An 18,442-nucleotide genomic window follows, 5' to 3' on the forward strand; every position below is an offset into this window, starting at 1 on the left:
ACTTCACCATGATTCTGTAAGAGAACCTTCACGTCTCCTTGGAAGTTAGGACCAATAACGCCCTCCAAGATGTCTATCCCAAATTTCCATGCTAAGCCTGATTCTGGGGCTAATCGTATGTAACACGCCGGAGGGCGAATCAAAACTAAATCCGTAGAAATCATTCCTCTTTTCCCATGGGAATAATAGCTTCCCTACTGCTACAGATATCCAACCCTATTGATTCCTAGGTGGCAATGGAAGGTTTGGAGGTTCTGTCGTAAATCTCCCCCCGTCTCACCTGGGATCGCTTCATGCTCTGTTCCGCGGGAGGATTCCTCTTGTGGACGGATCGGGTCTTGTATAGGCTTGCTCGAGTCTCGTCCGGCTCCAGAGCGCGTTCAGAGTTCCAGGAAGGTCGCAGTTCAAGGATGTCCAGGAAGAAAGTAGCGGTTGCTAGGGTTGAGGATTCTGGGAGCAGATTTAGAGGGAAAAGGTGGAAGGCAGGAAGAAGGGACCAGGAAACTAGGAATAGTGGATTCGCCGAACAGCACACACACGTCTAGTCACTACCTAATGATAGCGTTGAGACGCGCGGGGCCGCGGGGGCATGGCCAATTTATAGAACGTGCCGTGTCCGACGTAAAGGCTGGTGCGGGGCAAGTCACTTGGCACGGCCATGTTGGGAGTAACAAGGAATATAAGCCCTGTCGCGGTAAGGACCAGGAAGTCCAGAAAGGGCAGGTTCTATGGGTTATGACAGGTTCTCTGACTAAGCTTTTGAAATTTTAGGGTTCCCCAATTTGTTTAAATTGAGTCACATCCCACTCCTGACGGCATATATGAGGAACTCATGATGACAACAAGTAAGACAGACACAAGGGTATTTATTGAACAATGAATGCTGTATGCAAGTTGAAAAAATGTTTAATCTAAACCTATATCTGACAACATATGTGAGGAACTCATGGTGACAACAAGTAAGACAGACACAAGTGATCACAGTTCAAGGGTGTTTATTGAACAATGAATGCTGTATGCAGGTTGGAAAAACGCCTAATCTAAACCTATATCTAAGATGGAAGCAAGCGTCGACCATCAAATGAAAAATAAGGCAGTCCTAGTGGCTTTGTGTCAAAATAAAAAGGGCCTATGCTAAGGAATCTATTGCCAAACCTCACAACTAATAAAAAAGGGGGTGTGGGATAGTTCTCAATAAAAGAAAGAAGTGTTCTTAAATAATATGTCTGACTGCGGTAGCGTGGGTCTCCCTTCCCCACGTTTTTGAAACTGGGTACGATGGGAGCTTAGAGCACTGTAGTCTCGGGCTTCTCTCAGGACACACTCTCAAGCTTTCAGCGATCAGGGCCGTCGATGGCCAAGTCTCGTTTCACTTGAAAGTCTCTTGCCTTCAAGGACCTGACGTGTTCAAATAACAAAACAAAAGTTCCTTTAACAAATTAAAAGTTTGTTTCCAATGTTCGCTGGGTGATGGCTTCACCCCTGGGTCCCCCTCTTCTGGGCACTGACACTTCCTATATCGTATTCCCCAAATCTTAATGTCTTTTTAAACCGTTCCAAACACACTGTTTCTTGGGGCTTTAGACTTTGCCACCCTTGAGATTCGGTTCCCTTGTTTCTTCTCACTGCGGGATTCACTTCCCTTTCTTTCAATTAGTTTGTAGATCAAAGGAGTCGCTGGAGCCCTTAGGAGCAGGAGCTTCTGCGCATTCTTAAAGAAAACAAAAAATCCGACGTCTGCTTTCGAAAATACAGACACGAATCCGAAGTGAATTACCGCCGCATCAATCCCTCTATTGTCCAGATTCCACTTAACCTACTCTGTGCCACCATAGGCACCCACGAGGCCAACCACTTTCAAAAATGGCCACTCCATTTTTCTGGATGAGTATCTGTGCCTGAAAGGTCCAGCCCCCAGCATCCAGTGCCCGGATTGGCTGTATGAGCATTTACATACACCAATCCCCACGCCGTCCAGGCGCACGGCGGCCCTAGCACTAAGGCAAAGTACCAAGGCTTACACCCCTGTCCTGAGCCTGTCCCATACTGCCCATCGCCCTCGCCAGACCCCCTGCTCCACTCGTTGCGAAGCCAACAACATTGTCGTCCAGACTCCTTGTTCAATCATCCTGAGCAGCCGAGACCTGAAATATGACACATGTTCGTTTCATGGTAAGTGCCTTCTCCCTTCGAGACTGTTCGTGAGAGGGCACTGATTGACCACTCGCTAAAACTCCACTCAAAGTTTCATGTAATGCTCACAATGTTAGACAAACATGCCATAAGTATATTCTCGACATTGTAACTTGTACAACGGCTGATACGATATCACCAAACCTTTATGTTACTACCAGTACATCCAGTTACATGTGCCACCGTGCACATTTCATATTGCTAATGCCCCAAATGTTGCTCGCAACCGCTAGCCTATCAGAAGCCTCATTGAGCTGACCCTTTAATGTGCCAGACTGAATGCTCAGCTATTGTGCCGATATACCACTCTCGCAAAGTAATTTTTGGCATATGACCCGTCTATAGAGAGATGCCTTCTGTTCAAATGCACCACATCTCATAGTGCCCGACCGCATGCTTATTCTGCTCAAGTTATCCTGCTATAAACCATCATACTAGGACCAACCCACTGCCCACCCATTATGAGGATGTCCTACTATGCTCCATAACGCAACAGTAACTCCTGAACATTTGCTAGCCCACTTCTGGCCTTCTCAGCAAATTAACAAAATGTACTTATGAAGCAATGCTGACCTGTTCTGGTAAATTGCACTTAGGTATCTGTTATAGCATTTCTGGCTCCCACTGCTAAACTTGAATCTAGGTGTGCCCTGCTGATGCTTTTGAATTAGCGCCAATTTGGCTCCCATTGCTAAATTTTAATCTAGGTGTGCAGTGCTGATGCTTCTGAATTAGCGCCATTTTGGCTCCCATTGCTAAATGTGAATCTAGGTGTGCCCTGTCTATGCTTTTGAATTAGTCCGAACTAATGTTCACTAAGCCTCATCCGATTTTGCACCTACTCCACATTTGAGCCTAGTTTAATCTAGCGGTATACCTGTGCTTAGCGCCCAACTGCTACCAATGATAACAGCTGATTGTATGTTGATTATGCCCTATATGCCCTATCTGCTAAATTTCGAATCTAGGTTGCAGCATACTTGTGCCTTGCAAAATACCCAGTATCAGTAAGCTCACTCTAAAGTTGCCCATTATCACAACAGAATGCAGGCATTGCTAACTCTAACTATGTTCCCATTCTGTATTATACCATTTGCCACCCCCTGCACTAGAGGCCATTACATGAAGTTTGATGAAGGGTTAGGTAGACTGAGATGTCCTCGTCACCACCCTATCCCATGCCCTACACCATTCCTTCCCACACTACCCCCTTTTCCCACTCCAATCACAACCAAACTACACCCACTTCATACTATGTGCACCACACATGATAAGTTGCCCCCTGTGCCCATAGCCTCATCCGCCTCCCCCCCTGACACCTCTAAGCGGAACGAGAGACTAACCAGTAGACTACCGTCAGGCACTCAGCAGCAGAATATACTCATAAGCTCATATGCTCTGATCGCCCTGGATGCACTGACGTGAAACGCAGGCGCAAGACTAGGTGTACAGCCCCACTACTGAACAACCTAAGGGACATTAGCCCCAGTCTACCAACAAAGGAACCACAAACACAGCCCACCAAGGGAGCATTATTGAATGTCAGGTCATTGGTAGCACACGCAACTGAGGTTGCCGACATTATCATGAACAATAACCTTGATTTCCTTGTAATGATAGAAACCTGACTGCATGAGGCAGCAGGCCCTTCTATTGCCCTAGCCGTCACAGATAATTACTCCATTTTCCGTGTAGACAGATCCACGGCTCGCGGAGGAGGAATAGCCATTATCTTTAAAGCCACTCTCAATATAAGACTAGCCACCCCTACGTTGCTGGCATCATGTGAACTCCTCTCAGTTAAATTCCAAACCTCACCCAACAGTACTATCACACTACACATCATTTACAGGCCTCCTGGGTCCTTCGAAGAAGATATCTCAGCCCTAGCAGCCGACACCACCAAACTCACGGCGCACAATATCATTTTAGGAGATTTCAACCTCGTTTATAAGGACACCAGCGCTCAGAGCAGCGTTGAATATTCCCAAAAGGGAACACATCAGAAACTAGAAAGCACTGCAGGTGGCTCTCTATACATGACAACATTGTCCCAAAAACTATCTGCCTCACTCACAAAGCGCTCAACCACCAAGCCCCCCCCCACCTCACAGACAAGTTCACATGGAAGGTAGCCAACAGAATCACTAGATCATCAAACATACCATGTCTGGTGGTGCCAAGATACAATCTAAAAAGAGCCGGAGGCTCCCGCTTCCTGGTATTAGCCGCCCAGCTTTGGAACACTCTCCCTCAGAATATTCAGACTATTCAAACCTTCAACAAATTCAGAAGCCATGTTATCACATGGATACTTAACAAAACACAAAATAACAGCCCTTGATACCACTAACCGCTAGGTGGTCTGCACAACCAGTATGTGTCTATAATATTGCTATGACTTATGTATAATATGTATAATGTTTAAAATGTATATATGTACCATTGTAATTTTTTCCTTGAATGATCAAACTGTATTCATGTATACAACTGTCTATACTATGCCATGTAACCTTTACCATCCTCTAGCGCCCAATTACCTCCGGGTCAGGTACGCGATATAATTAAAATAAACAAACAAAAGTCTTACGATTGTACAGGGATTTTACTAGACCTCCTGTATGACCATTTTCACCTCTTTTGGCAACTCTCCTACTGCCTTCTGGTACCTGTAGTTTCACTGAGATGGGGATCGACCAGAGTCTCTTGAATTAGCACCCACGTGGTGCCGGTTTTCCCTCTGAAGCTGCCCTCCACTTAACACTTTTTACAGTTCATTAACTTGGTTCAAACTTGCCACTTTGCGTTTCTCATTCAACACAGCCCGGTTCTTATCGATTCTCCCCTTGACTCACCGGCTGTCATGAACCGCTAGGCTTTTGACTTTCCTGGAGTCAAGGCCGGTACCACAGACGCAGAAGCTTCCCTTGGTCCTGCTGATCGGCATAAGCTTGCCCTGTGTACCGTTGACATCTGCTGCACGACACTTGTGCTATTGTTCACGTTCTTAGGCTATCTTCCAAGAAGGTTCTGTGGGTCTGGGACAAACAGGGCAAGGCCACTTCTCTCCTTGCCACCCTCTCGATTCCTGCCGCCTTTCTCCTTCTCTTGAACTGCTGCGCCTGATTAGCTGCCTCGTCGTGCTGTCTGCCATGCTTGTACTGTGCTCTCTGGCTCCACCTTTTATCCCTGTGGAGAGGGAAAGGGCCATCAGGTGTGTGCGATTCTGATCAATTGCCTGACCCTTGCATTGGGACATGTCAGGTAAACGACTCTGGTGTTAGTCCGTTGTACTTTGTGTTGTGCAAATTTGCTTGTGTTGGAAAAGGGGGAGCAGGGCAGTGGTTTAGAATGTCCTACGTGAGAGAAGGGGGAAAAGGTGTTAAAGGAAGGGTAATACTGCGTTTTACCCACCAGTGCCCCAGACCCACTCCCCGTGGATCCCCCATCCAGGTGATCCTCCCTCACCGGTCCACCCCCAGGAACAGGGATCCAATAGCGATGGCCGTGTCCTGGCCACCTGGATAACAGACCCCCGGGGACTAGCCAGGAAGACCCCTTCAGGTTTTTCTCAGGTCCTATCTTCCTCGGAAGCTGCTGAACCCCATAGACCCACACAGTTGTCTCGTTCACAACTGTTAGGAATTACAGCTGAGTTTGAAACACCCCTGGGGGAAAGGGGAATGGGACAAAATAACAAACTCATACAATGGATCTTCCTCCTTTGGATGGATATCTGCATAAATGAGAAAAGCCAACAAGGTGAGCTTCTTTTCTGTCTAACTTCACCTCCCTCTCTCATCAACTCAGAGGAATGAAACAGTACCTGAGAATCATCTGCTGAAAGCCAAAAGGAATAGTTCCAAACTTGACTTCACTGAAAAAATGAAGAAAGGTTCTGTGGTTCTCAAACAGTTCATATACTCAAACAGACTTCCTCCTAATATGCCTGCTTCCTTAACTGAGTTATAATATTTGAGAAACCCAGTCTACTGTAGTTATTTGGTTACAATCAAACAAACTCATTTAACTTTTAAGAACTGAATATGTCTTCAAAAGTCTTTTGTTAGTTGGTTTGGTAGTGCTTATCAAGATGTGTAATCACATACCTATCCTGAACTCTAATGATTAAACCTAACTTGAATCCTATTATTATTATTATTATTATTATTATTATTATTATTATTATTATTATTATCCTCTTTAGGTAGAGGATTAATTTGCCAAAGTCTTTTGCTTGCCAGACTGAGAGTTCATTAGGTGATGCACTATCACATTCTTTTATTTCCACCAAAGTCTTTAATAAAACCTATTTAAGTAGCCTTTTAATATCTAGTTAATTCCTTATGCCAAAAAAGGCTGTATAAAACAAGAGTTCAGAAAGATATATCGGGAACAACAAAAAATATAATTAAACTGTCACTGCGCCAGTCGGAGGAAAAGCTTTAAAAATGCAGTCGCCTTGCGAACAGGCTTACTGGTAGTTGCCAAGGCTAGTCAAAGAAATTGACAGCACAAACAGTCGCCACGCTAACAGACGCTGCGCGGCTCACCTCAAACAGAAGTGTGTCACCTGAATGAATCCAATGCAACTACATTCTGCCTGAAGCACCGAACAGGACGTGCACCTCCTGTTGCTCAACCGGGGCACGACGTGACAGGATTCAACTTCGTTCTACCTGGAGCTCCGAACATGATGCGCAGCTCCTTCTGCTCAACTGGGGCGCAACATGACAGGATGCGACTTCCTGAAGGAGAAACACGTTAGTTGCGTAGCATCAATAACCAATACGGAGTTCAACGTAGCAACAGACGGAAGGCTGCTTCCTGTCAGTCAGAACTAATGCGCACGCATATTGTTCCCGCTCAGAAAGTAATGCTAGATGGAAGAAGATTAAGGTAACTTCCCTATCAATAAGGTAATAGTTAGAAAGTATAAATACATTAAATTCTATTGAATGAAACTGCTTTTATCTATTTTAAAACGGGAAATAATTTCTTCAAGAGTGCATCACTTAGCTTAAGATTGTAGAAAAGATCACAGATCTTCTAGCTTAACATCAAAGTCTTATTCTTCTTGAGTTGCATTCAAATAAATCTTCTTCTGTAATTCCAGGCCAAAAACTCAGGACACAAAAAGCACAGGACCTACTCCAAGGACAATTCTTGATGAAAGGCAGTTTAGAATGTTCTGCCCGGCCCTTTATTTCTCCTTACACCAATCAGGATTCTTTCCACCATTTTGGCTTGAGATAACCTCTGCACTCTGGATAACCATGTTAAGGCCTAAACTAACTACTAAATGAAATACAGGAAAAATGTATATAATTTAAATAAATACAGGTGAGTGTCTAAAATGTAACATTACTGTCCACATCTGCCAGGAAACCTGACAATAGTTCAGGTAATCCTCACTCTAGAGCTTGCTGATTTAAAAGAAAAGCGGAGTAGCGCTACAGGAAGGCTTTTAACTTAACTTCAATTTAAAAACATATTTACAAAGTCACACAATGTGATCATATGGGAGCTCTGTTGCTTCTTAAAAATGAATCACTACAGATCCCTGTATTTTCTGCGCAGCGCTCCCACCGTTCCCTTCTGCTGTCCCGCACTGACTCCACAAAACCGCTCACCACTTAGAACTGGAAATCTTCTTTCACTAAATACCTTGAAAGGCCTAACTTTTGTTAGAACTTTTGAACCTTCCTGCCTGATGTCTTGTATGAAAGGCAGTTTAGAATGTTCAGAATGAGATCAGCAGCCAACCTTAGCCAATCACTGCTTTATTACCACATCTCCATCTTGCCTTGGGAAGGATTGCTGCTCCTGCAATGTTAGTTAAGGGAAATAACGTGCCCCCAGGTTTTCCACCCGTAAAACCACACAGCAAAAAGGAAATAACATATCAGTTGAAGGCAAGTCCCACTGTACGTACAATCCAGAGTAAATGCAACCCACTAGGGAAAGAAGCCAAGAGATAGCTTTGCAAGGATAACAAGGTTTACTCGTACAGAATACAAATGCCAGCAAAGAACTCTTCTGCTCGAGAGTGCTCTGGTCTTACATCAAGCATGGAATTATAAACACAAAAAGCGTCATCCGTATACAGGACGTGTTGGTGCTCCTGATTAGAGGCACCCTACACATGGGCCTGCTCCATAGGGGATACCAGGCGATAATTGGCTGGTTCTTCCCCATCGATCCTGGTGCACGTGGGTCAGCTGGGCTCATCCTTGCGGTGAAGGTCAGGTACACATAAACTACAATGTATCTGATCGAAGCTAAACAACTAAAACCGACTATTCACTCATTATGGCAGACACCTGGGAAACACAGGAAAGGGGTGCCAGGGAGAAGGGAGGATAAAATAGTTATGCTGACCCATACATTTAGGGCTTCATTGATACCACAGTTCCTGCACCACCCAAGGTCTACCCCCTGGGGATTTATCTGTGATGTACCCCTCCCGGTACCTCATGTTACAGGAGATGTGTGTTGTTGTTAGAGAGAAATACAGTTGTGTGTGTTTTGGATCCATAGTGGGCACCTTAGGGAGGTTAGGACCTGAGGGTCGAATGCTTATCACTACATCAAAAGGTTTGGGGGTCGGGTTGGTGGAGTGTGGCCAGCTCCGGTCTGGCTGGGTGTGGGTCAGAGGCCCGGTGGCAGGTTAGTGGAGATGAATGGACGCAGTGCGGAGCCTAGGGTGTCTCACGCTCTTCGCAGGGCACATTCCTGGAGGCGTTACTAAATGTTTGCAACACTGGAGGGACAAGAGGAAAATGGACTTCCGTTGGAACAGGGCTCGTGCAGAGCGAGCGTGTTGTGCTGGTATTGGGCCAGGTAACCCTGTGTGAACTCGGAACGTGAGCACCGCAAGCCAGCAACTTGTCTTTCCTTTGCCTAATACAAAATGGAGTTGCAGGACATGGACATTTCTAGTGCTATTCACCTACTTCTATGCACTTCATGGCCTCTATAGGGAGCCTGGTGATGCCGCCCCCCCCCCTCCTGTATGTTATATTGCTTCATACGGGGCTCACCTTATTTGGAAGCGTCTGGGGGTGGGATAGACTCATTTCCATCCCAAGACAGCACACAAAATATCAGAGTTTAAGCAGACCTGACCAGAACTCATCTCCCTATCAGAAAGTGATCCATCTGGGACTTCAAGATGGCGGCCGGAGGAAGCAGACATCTTTAAGCGTCCCTCTCGCCGGGCCGCAACAACATGCAAAAATAATAAAGCTTTGGAGCAGCGGTACCGTATATGAGCACCCCGGGAGCTAGCTTACAGGAAGTGCAAAGCAAGCCGAAAACGAGAAGAGATATGGATAGAGACAGAGACCAAATGAGGGACATGGACCCGGCACTATAACAACATTGTGGCCAGCACAGAGCAGGAGTGAGGAGAAACAGAAGGAAGCTCCGGCACTCGAAGCAGTGAAGCACAGAAGAGCATTCGTGTGAGGAGTGGCTCCGCGCCCAGGTCCCCGCTAGCAGGAGAACGGGCCCATCCCCCAGTACAGAGCAACAGCAGACCGTGAAGCGGGAGAGGAGGAGCGCAATACGCGGATCGGTGACCCTGGAGAGATTGGAGGAGCAGCAGCCCTTGAGACACAGGTGCAGGCTGCAGCAGCGGATGGAAGAGAAAGTGCAGGACAAAGAGCCAGCTGCTGTCAACAGAAAAGGAAAAAAAAAGAAAGAGGTATGGTGCACATCCAAGCCCTCCTGGGATTTGGGGATCAATATATCAAAATGATACAAGTCAATTATAAACCCCCGGCATATGAGTAGCCATAAATGGTGAGGTAACTGACAAACTGAGGAACACCAGGGGAACTAAACTGGGATGCCATCTGTCAACCGCTCCTGTATGCAATTTTTTGGAGTCCCTCTTAATTAGAATATGAGATACAGTGACAGGTAAGGGCATAGAAATGGCGGGGACCTCCCACAAAGTGATGGCATACGCGGATGACATGCTGCAGGCAGTACAGTCCCTGAAAGTGGGGATGCAGGAATTGGAAGAGTTTGGGACAATCTCGGGGGTTAAAAATAAACAGACAGAAATCAGAACTGTTAATCCTAGCTGGGGACAGTGAAGCGATAAAACAAATCTCAACCTCAATAAACCTAAAGATAGCAGATAGAGGGATTAAATACCTGGGAATCACCCTAACGGCGCGAGTGAGACAACTATATGGGGAGAACTATCCGCAACTACTGGGGAGAATAGAACAGGATACAGAGAAATGGAACCCATTGACGATCTCATGGTGGGGTCGGATGACCACAATAAAGATGAATATACTTTCCAAAGTATTGTATTACTTTCAGGCGATGCAGATCAAAATCCCCAAGTCATTCTTTAAAGCACTGACCAAAACAATTATGGCATTTATTTGGGAGAAAAAAAACAGAGTGTCGAGAACGGTACTGACAGCACCAAATCACATAGGAGGGCTATCTCTCCCGCACTTCTGTAAATATTACAATGTGGCGCAGCTGTGAGTCCTAAAAGAATGGGTCCCGACAGACACACACAAAATCTGGGCAAACTAGGACAAGGCGGTGGCTGGGACACCACTCTCCGACTTGCTATTGAGCCAGAAAAAGCATAGACACCTGAAGCTTCAAATCAGCGAAGTAATGAGGGAGGCTCTAGACGTATGGGTCGAAACAACCAAAAGAGGCAAGCTAACGGACACACCGGTGCCCTTTAAACCCATGTTTGGAAACCCAGAATTCCCGCCGGGTATAGAGAAGGGGGCATACAAAAAGTGGGAGATTACAGGGTGTACAAAAATTGGGGATATGTATCAGGACAAAGAAATTAGATCATTCGAGGACTGCAGAGCTCTGCTGGACCCGACAGCTAAAGATAGCTACTGATATGGACGGCTGAGACACTGGTTATCGTACCCCAGCCAGAAGGCAGGCAGCGACCAGAGACCTAACCCCTTTCGAGCTTTAATGACTTATGCAGGCCCACGTAAGCTCGTCTCAGTCCTGTATAAGTTTCTAAATACACACAAAGAAGAGATCCAATGGAACTATATGAAAAAGTGGGAAAAGATCCTAGGGGAAACAATCCCAAGAGCACAGTCATAGCTCTCAACTCACCCGCTTTTGGCGGGTGTCACCCGCCTTGCAAAGGGCTGACTCACCCGCCAAGCCTCCTGCACGCCCATTCATTCCAATGGGCGTCTCACCCGCCAAAAAGAAAATCGGGTGATTTCACCCGCCTTTGCGAGACAAATGGTTGAGAGCTATGCACAGTCGGAGTACACTTGGGTACTCATCCCAAAACTGACACTAGCAATACAACTGAGAGAAATGTGGGTTAAAATTATGATCCAATGGCACTGCACCCCAGAGAGGCTAAACGCTATGTATCCGCAAACACCAAACATGTGCTGGAGAGGTTGTAAAATGGAGGGAAACTGGAAACACATTTGGTGGGACTTCCTGGGTGAAATCTCAGATACAGGCGATGTTTAAAGATATTGGCCAGGTGCTAGAAAAGGTATGGCTCTGCGGAATGTGGGAGCCCAGGGCGAGGAACGTGCCAAAAGCACAAAACGGAATTTCATGGGCCTACTGATAGCTGCATGGCTAGCAATTGCGCAAAAATGGAAACAACAGGCCCCACCGTCACTTTATGAATGGTTGCAGAAGGTTTGGTCATATGTCACAATGGAATGGATAACATAAGATTCAGGGCAGTCAAGAAAACTTCCAGAAAGATTGGGAGGCAGTGCTAGCCTTCCTACAAACAACTATATGGTGCAATGGTGCCCACACAAGATCAGAATCTTGGACCTATTCAGCTCTTGACTCACAATCGTCCACCGAAAAGGAAGGACCTCTGGTCCGGAAGGGGAAGGGGGGAAAGGAGGAAGAAAGAGGGAGGCGGAGTTGGGGTGAATGTTGATAATGTTAACATTGAAAACCAATAAAAATACGTTTAAAAAAAAGAAAGGGATCCAACTCTTTCTGTCATAGAGGATTTATCTCTCACTCAGAAAGTAATCCATCTCTTTTTGTCATACAGGACTCATCGCTGATCCAGACGTCCGAGGAGAGTGAAAACTGCGACAGCTCGGAAAAATGCCGATTAAAAGGCGGTAGCTGCCCAGTCGTGTGTGTGTCTCAGGTAAATCGTAATGGCTACGTGTGTTGTAAAAAATCATTTTCCTTGTTGCCACATGATCCTAGTGTTTCACTGACCACACTAAGACCCTCAGTTCATAACCACCTTCCAGTGTGCCTAATTATAACCCATTAGGAGGAAATACCATCATCGCTTGCATGGATGGCGGTAGTCCCTTCAGAAAAATTGTGGAAGTATCACCAGTGGTAATTCCTCAAATCTCCAACGAAGTCCTATGGGGTTTCTAAATAGGGAATATATTAGAGATGTATAATGAGGCAGAATCACCACTGGTGGTAATGAATGAAGTCCTATGGGGCTTCTGAATGGTGAATATCTTAGAGACTTGTAATGTGACCGAATGAACACTGGTGGTAATTCCTGAAATCTCCAATGAAGTCCTATGGGGCTTCTGAATGGGGAATATCTTAGAGACTTATATTGTGGCAGAATGACCACTGGTGGTAATTCCTGAAATCTCCAATGAAGTCCTATGGGGCTTCTGAATGGGGAATATCTTAGAGACTTATAATGTGGCAGAATGACCACTGGTGGTAATTCCTGAAATCCCCAATGAAGTCCTATGGGGCTTCTGAATGGGGAATATCTTAGGGACTTATAGTGTGGCAGAATTACCACTGTTTCCTTCAGCAGCAATGGCAAAACTCTTTAGTGGAACCGGCACTGTTCATACCATCACATTTGTAATGAGAGCCTAACTGTTGACACTAGCACAACACAAGTGCTAGTGTCAACAGTCTCACCCTCGCCGAATCTTTCAAACCCTGACTCACCTTCCCTCTCCTCCTACCCCTGACCATTCTATTGCCTCTCCTTTCTCAGCCACTGATCTTGCAAATTTATTTTCTTCCAAGGTCCAAACTCTACACCAAGATATTCTCTGCTCCCCTTCTTACTCTCCCCTTCACCTCCTTGATTACTCCATCCACCACCATGTCTTCCTTCACTCCTGTCACTCAATCTGAGGTTTCTCTTCTCCAGTCTAAAACTCACCCAACCTCTGCTCCCTCTGACCCCCTTCCTACCTCTCTAATTCCCAAAATGTACCCCCTCCTTATACCTTACCTTACCTCCTTCTTCAACACTTGTCTGGCTACCTCTACCTTTCCCTCTACCTTCAAGCATGCAACCATCATTCCAATCCTGAAAAAGCCCTCTGACAACCCCCATGTGGCTTCCAACTTTCGACCCATCTCTCTCCTACCCTTCCTGTCAAAAGTCCTTGCACGCCTTGTCTATTCACAACTCTCTGCCTTCATCTCCAACCTCTCTATCCTCCCCACTACCCAATCTGGATTTCGTCCTAACCACTCCACTGAAACCGCTCTCACCTCTGTTCTCAACTCCCTCCTTTCTGCTCGCTACTCTAAACACATCGATTCTCATTCTTCTTGACCTCTCTGCAGCCTTTGATACTGTAGATCACCCTCTACTTTTTGACTCTCTCTCTCTTCCTTTGGCCTCAAAGACTCCGTCCTTAACTGGTTCACTTCCTATCTTTCCAATCGTACCTTTACAGTTTCCTGGGGAGGCAGCACCTCCCCCACCTACTCACTAAACTACGGTGTTCCACAAAGATCCGTGCTTGGCCCTTTTCTCTTCTCACTCTACACTTCTCTCCTAACTCCTATAATCTCTTCCTTTGGTATTTCTCACCACTTCTACGCTGATGACACCCAGCTATTCCTCTCTTTCTCTTCCTTTAACCCTGATATCCATCGCAAGCTCTCTTCCTACCTCTCTGCTATTGAATCCTGGATGGCCTCTCACTTTCTTATCCTAAATACTGACAAAACCCAAGTCTTATTCTTTCCCGCTAACACCCTCCTACACCCTCTCCACCTCCCTCCATCCTCTTTCCTCTTTCCAAGCTATCCATCTCCCCTCATGCCTGCAATCTTGGCCTACACTTCGCCTAACCTCTCCTTCACTCACCACATCTCTCTCACCTCCCGTGCCTGTCGCTTCCATCTCTATAACATCTACAAAATCCAACCCTTCCTCACCTTTCACGCCACTAAACTCCTAATTTCCTCTCTAATCTTCTCTAGACTTTTCTATTGCTCTGCTCTCCTCTTCGGGACCCTTCCTCACATCTAACCCCCCTTAATCCATCTACCACTCTGCCATCCGTTCTCTCTGCCTTCTCTCCCCTCACGATTCCATCTCCTCTTCACTCCTCTCACTGGGCTGGCTCTCCTTTCATTCCCAACTTAAATTCAACTTCCTCTGTCTTGTCTTTAAATATCTCTATGGTCTTGATTCACCCTACATTTCCCCCCTCTTCTCTTTCTACTCTCCCTCTCCCTCTACTCTAGGGCAAGTGTCATTCAGATGGCGCAAGTGCATGGGAAGGGGGAAGGGGAAAGTGCAGAGGGGGGAGGGGAAGGGGACAGTGTAATACATGGGATAATAGAATAAATAACAAAATAAAGTACGGCCAGCAGGTGTCAAGTGCAAGGGAGAAGGGTAAGTGCAGGCATCAGGTGTGAAGTGCTCGTGATAGGACTGTAGGGATACAGAGAACAGTCCCCAAGTGCAGGGTTTTCCAGGAGGGCAGTGCAGGTGTGCAACTGGCGGAGGGGGGGACCTGGGCTCGAGATCAGAGGGTGGCCAGGTAAACCAGTGCAGTTTCAGTATAAGCCAGGAAATCGGCAGGGGAGAGGAGGAGAAAAAGCAGAAGCAAAGAGAAAGGTTTAGCTATCCTTAAACTGTTAAAACAGGAGGGGACTGGTTTAAAGAAATAGAAATACAGGAGGCAGGACAAGAGTCAGTCACAAAGTGTTGCTTCTTTTTGAGTGATTGGATAGCAGGTATTGCAATTACAATACCCAGGGAGGAGATGGGAAGAATCTTTTAGAATCCTTTTCTTTACACAACCCATCCCAAGCAATAGGTACAGGCAATTTTATATATTCTAATGTATCTTGAAAAGCTCATAATTAAGCTTTATACATGCATGCATAAAGCAGTACCTGTAGACAGCCAAGTCATTGCTGCGTAATTCTACTGCGATTGCACCCAGGCCACATAATGTGTTTGTATTTGATGAGGAAGTTGACATTGTGGGCCACCTACTGTACTTCACATGCCCTCAGTTTAACAGACAAGATTCTTGGTGGCATTTTGAGGGGAGTGTGAAGGGGAAGTGTGCCAAGATGGGTGAGATCAGTCTGACCACTTAGCAGTGATAGGTGGATGATGGGTAGTTATCTGTGTATCCCAGGTTGCGTTGTGAAGAGTACCCGGCTTTGAACGCTCCCAATCTCTGCATGGCAATGGGAAAGTGTGCAGTCCCACATTGAGCAGTTGTTCTACATTGGGGCTTCACTTTCCCAGTTCACCATGTGTTGTGGGTGCCTCAGCACTGATCTGGAAGGACCACAGCAATGCTAGAAATAGGGAGTTTCGTATGCCACCACCTTTCTTTAGTGTGGTGCGAATTTCTCTGCGTGGACAAAGTGACAATGCCTCATAATGCTCCCATCTCAACTGATAACACCATAACCAGCAATCCTCCACCTTGCAGTCCAATTCCCAACAATGCTTCAGTGGACAGTACCATTCTCATCAATCCTTCAATTGACAATATGATTGCCAATAGTACTAGTCCCAACATTCCGTAAATAGACAATGTGATTCCCAACAATGCTTCAGTGGACAGTACCATTTATAATGATCATTCAACAGACAATACCATTCTCAGCAATCCTTCAATGGACAGTACCATTCTCATCAACCCTTCAATGGACAATATGATTTCCAATAGTACTAGTCCCAACATTCCGTAAATAGACAATGTGATTCCCAACAATCCTTCAATGGACGGTACCATTCTCAGCAATCCTTCAATGGACAATATGATTGCCAATAGTACTAGTCCCAACATTCTGCCAATAGACAATGCGATTCCCAACAATCCTTCAACAAGACAGTAAGATCACCAATACCACTATTCATATTCTCAACAGTCCTTCAATGGACAGTACCATTCCCAGCAATCCTCCAATGGACAATACGATTTGCAATAGTACTAGTCCCAACATTCCGTCAATAGACAATGGGCCTCATTACACGGACGGCGGTAACCATGGCGCTATTAGCGCTATGGTTGCCGCCGGTATTTTACCGAGTCTGCCTTGGTGAATGGGGGAATTACTGCCCCATTCCAAGGTTGGCGGGGCAGTAATTCCCCATTCACCAAGGCACTTCCCCATTCCCATTTGAGCCCCCATAGGGCTCAAATGGGAATGGGGAAGGAGCAAATAACGGTACCGCTACTAGCAGTACCGTTATTTGCCCTGAAGTTCGTCAGCAGGTCCCTTCCTTAACGTGTGGTCTGGCCACACGTTAAGGACGGGACCCGCTGTGGGACCTCGTAGTATGGCGCTAAGGGATTACCGGCACCGGTGCCCTTACCGGTGCCGGTAATCCCTTAGCGCCACCCGTGTAATGAGGCCCAATGTGATTGCCAACAATCCTTCAATGGACGGTACCATTTCCAATAATTCTTCAACAGGCAGTTCAATTACCAACATTACTTAAATGGGCAGTACGATCCCCAACAACACCATTCCCACTCCCAGTCCCAACAATTCTTCAATGGACAATAGGTTACCAACGCTACTATTCTCAGCGATCCTTCAATGGACTATATGCTTCCCAACAATCCTTCCGTGGACAGTACCATTCCCAATATTCAGACAATGGACAATATGATTCCCAACAGTGCTCAGTGGTCGAGTCCATGCCCAACAATCCTTTAAAGGGCAATACCATTCCCAAAAAGTCTTCAACGGACAGCTCCATTTTGAACAATACTTCATATGCTTTCAATATCTCTAATCAATGGGACCAGTCTAGTTAAATTGCATCCCCACTCCGTGTTAGGCCAACTTGTGTAAACAACTCCATGCTCTGGTGTGGTAATGTCAGTTGGAGGGCTAATCTGTAAGCACCATCGTGACCCAAGGAAAGCTTGTTTTATCGCCTGGTCTACAGGCATATTTTAATGAACTTTATGCCTTGATTCTCTCCTAGGATGAAGGGCAGGTGGAGAGCCAAAAGCTGTACGGTAAGAGGACTTGATTCCATTTCCCCCCATTTGGTGAGGGAGACATCTCGCGGTGTGCAACCAGAGCACCCACAAATCACACAAGCATGGGCAGCACTGTTCATGTCCACACTCATCCAAATAGCTGCACATGCAACCATTTCATAACATATTTAAGTTATTTTACCAGTCACAACACCCTAAACACAGACTTTAAAAATAGGTGTGTATACCCCACTGGTCCCCAGTCTGGCACCATTTGAAGTTTGACATCACACCATTGGCACTATCCCTATATCGGGGATAGGAAGGGGAAAAGATATCTGTACTAAATACCAGTACGGTATCCTGTCATAGTTTAGAGAAAAAAATTTTCTACATACAAAAGTTTCGAATACAAAGTTTCGAAAAAAAATGTAAATGTATTTTCTTTCATGTTACAGGTTTTATTTTAGTTTCGTATAGAAAAAAAGTTTGTTTTAAAAAGAAAACAGGGGTTTGGGGGGAACCCCTCCATTAAAAAAAGTTTGTTGGGGGGAAAATGCATTAGAAACTTTTTTTTTGATGCTTTTGTGTCAAAACTTTTGTATTTAGAAACTTTGACTGTCGAATCAGTCACTATAAACCTACCAGTACATGGCCACTGCCCCTGTAGCACGTTACCCACATAGAGAGTACCCTGTACCCCTCCCCTCAAACTCTGTACAACAGTGAGTTTACAGTTGCTCCAATAGTCCAATAGTTTTTATTATTAGTAGGATATTTATTTTGCTTGGAACTTGCTTCAGGAAGCAAATGAGCACTTTACAAATTATAGGGGGAAGGGCATGGTGAGGGAAGAAGAGATACAATGGAGCGGGGAGATAACGACTGGGGTGTGAGAGAAGGGCGGCCGAATTGGCAGAAAGGGATCTACAAGCAACCTGAGGATGAAACAGGGGGGACCAGGTCACTAAGTCTCAGGTAAGGTGGAGAGTGGAGGATGTGTAGAACTAGGTGTTGGGAAGGAGCCAGTCCTT

General features: G+C 45.8%; 1 protein-coding gene across 1 annotated transcript in view; it reads left to right on the top strand.

Moving 5' to 3' along the window:
* LOC138581981 (coiled-coil domain-containing protein 159-like) overlaps positions 1–18,442 on the top strand; it is a 461,570-nt gene that overhangs the window by 267,842 nt on the left and 175,286 nt on the right. Inside the window, exons 4-5 of the mRNA XM_069652881.1 lie at positions 12,251–12,352; positions 17,411–17,444. Coding sequence (XP_069508982.1) covers positions 12,251–12,352; positions 17,411–17,444 — 136 coding nt within the window. The remainder of the gene's footprint in view (positions 1–12,250; positions 12,353–17,410; positions 17,445–18,442) is intronic.

This window comes from Ambystoma mexicanum, chromosome 3q (genome assembly GCF_040938575.1).
Source record: "Ambystoma mexicanum isolate Mex_15411 chromosome 3q, UKY_AmexF1_1, whole genome shotgun sequence".
NCBI lineage: Eukaryota > Metazoa > Chordata > Amphibia > Caudata > Ambystomatidae > Ambystoma > Ambystoma mexicanum.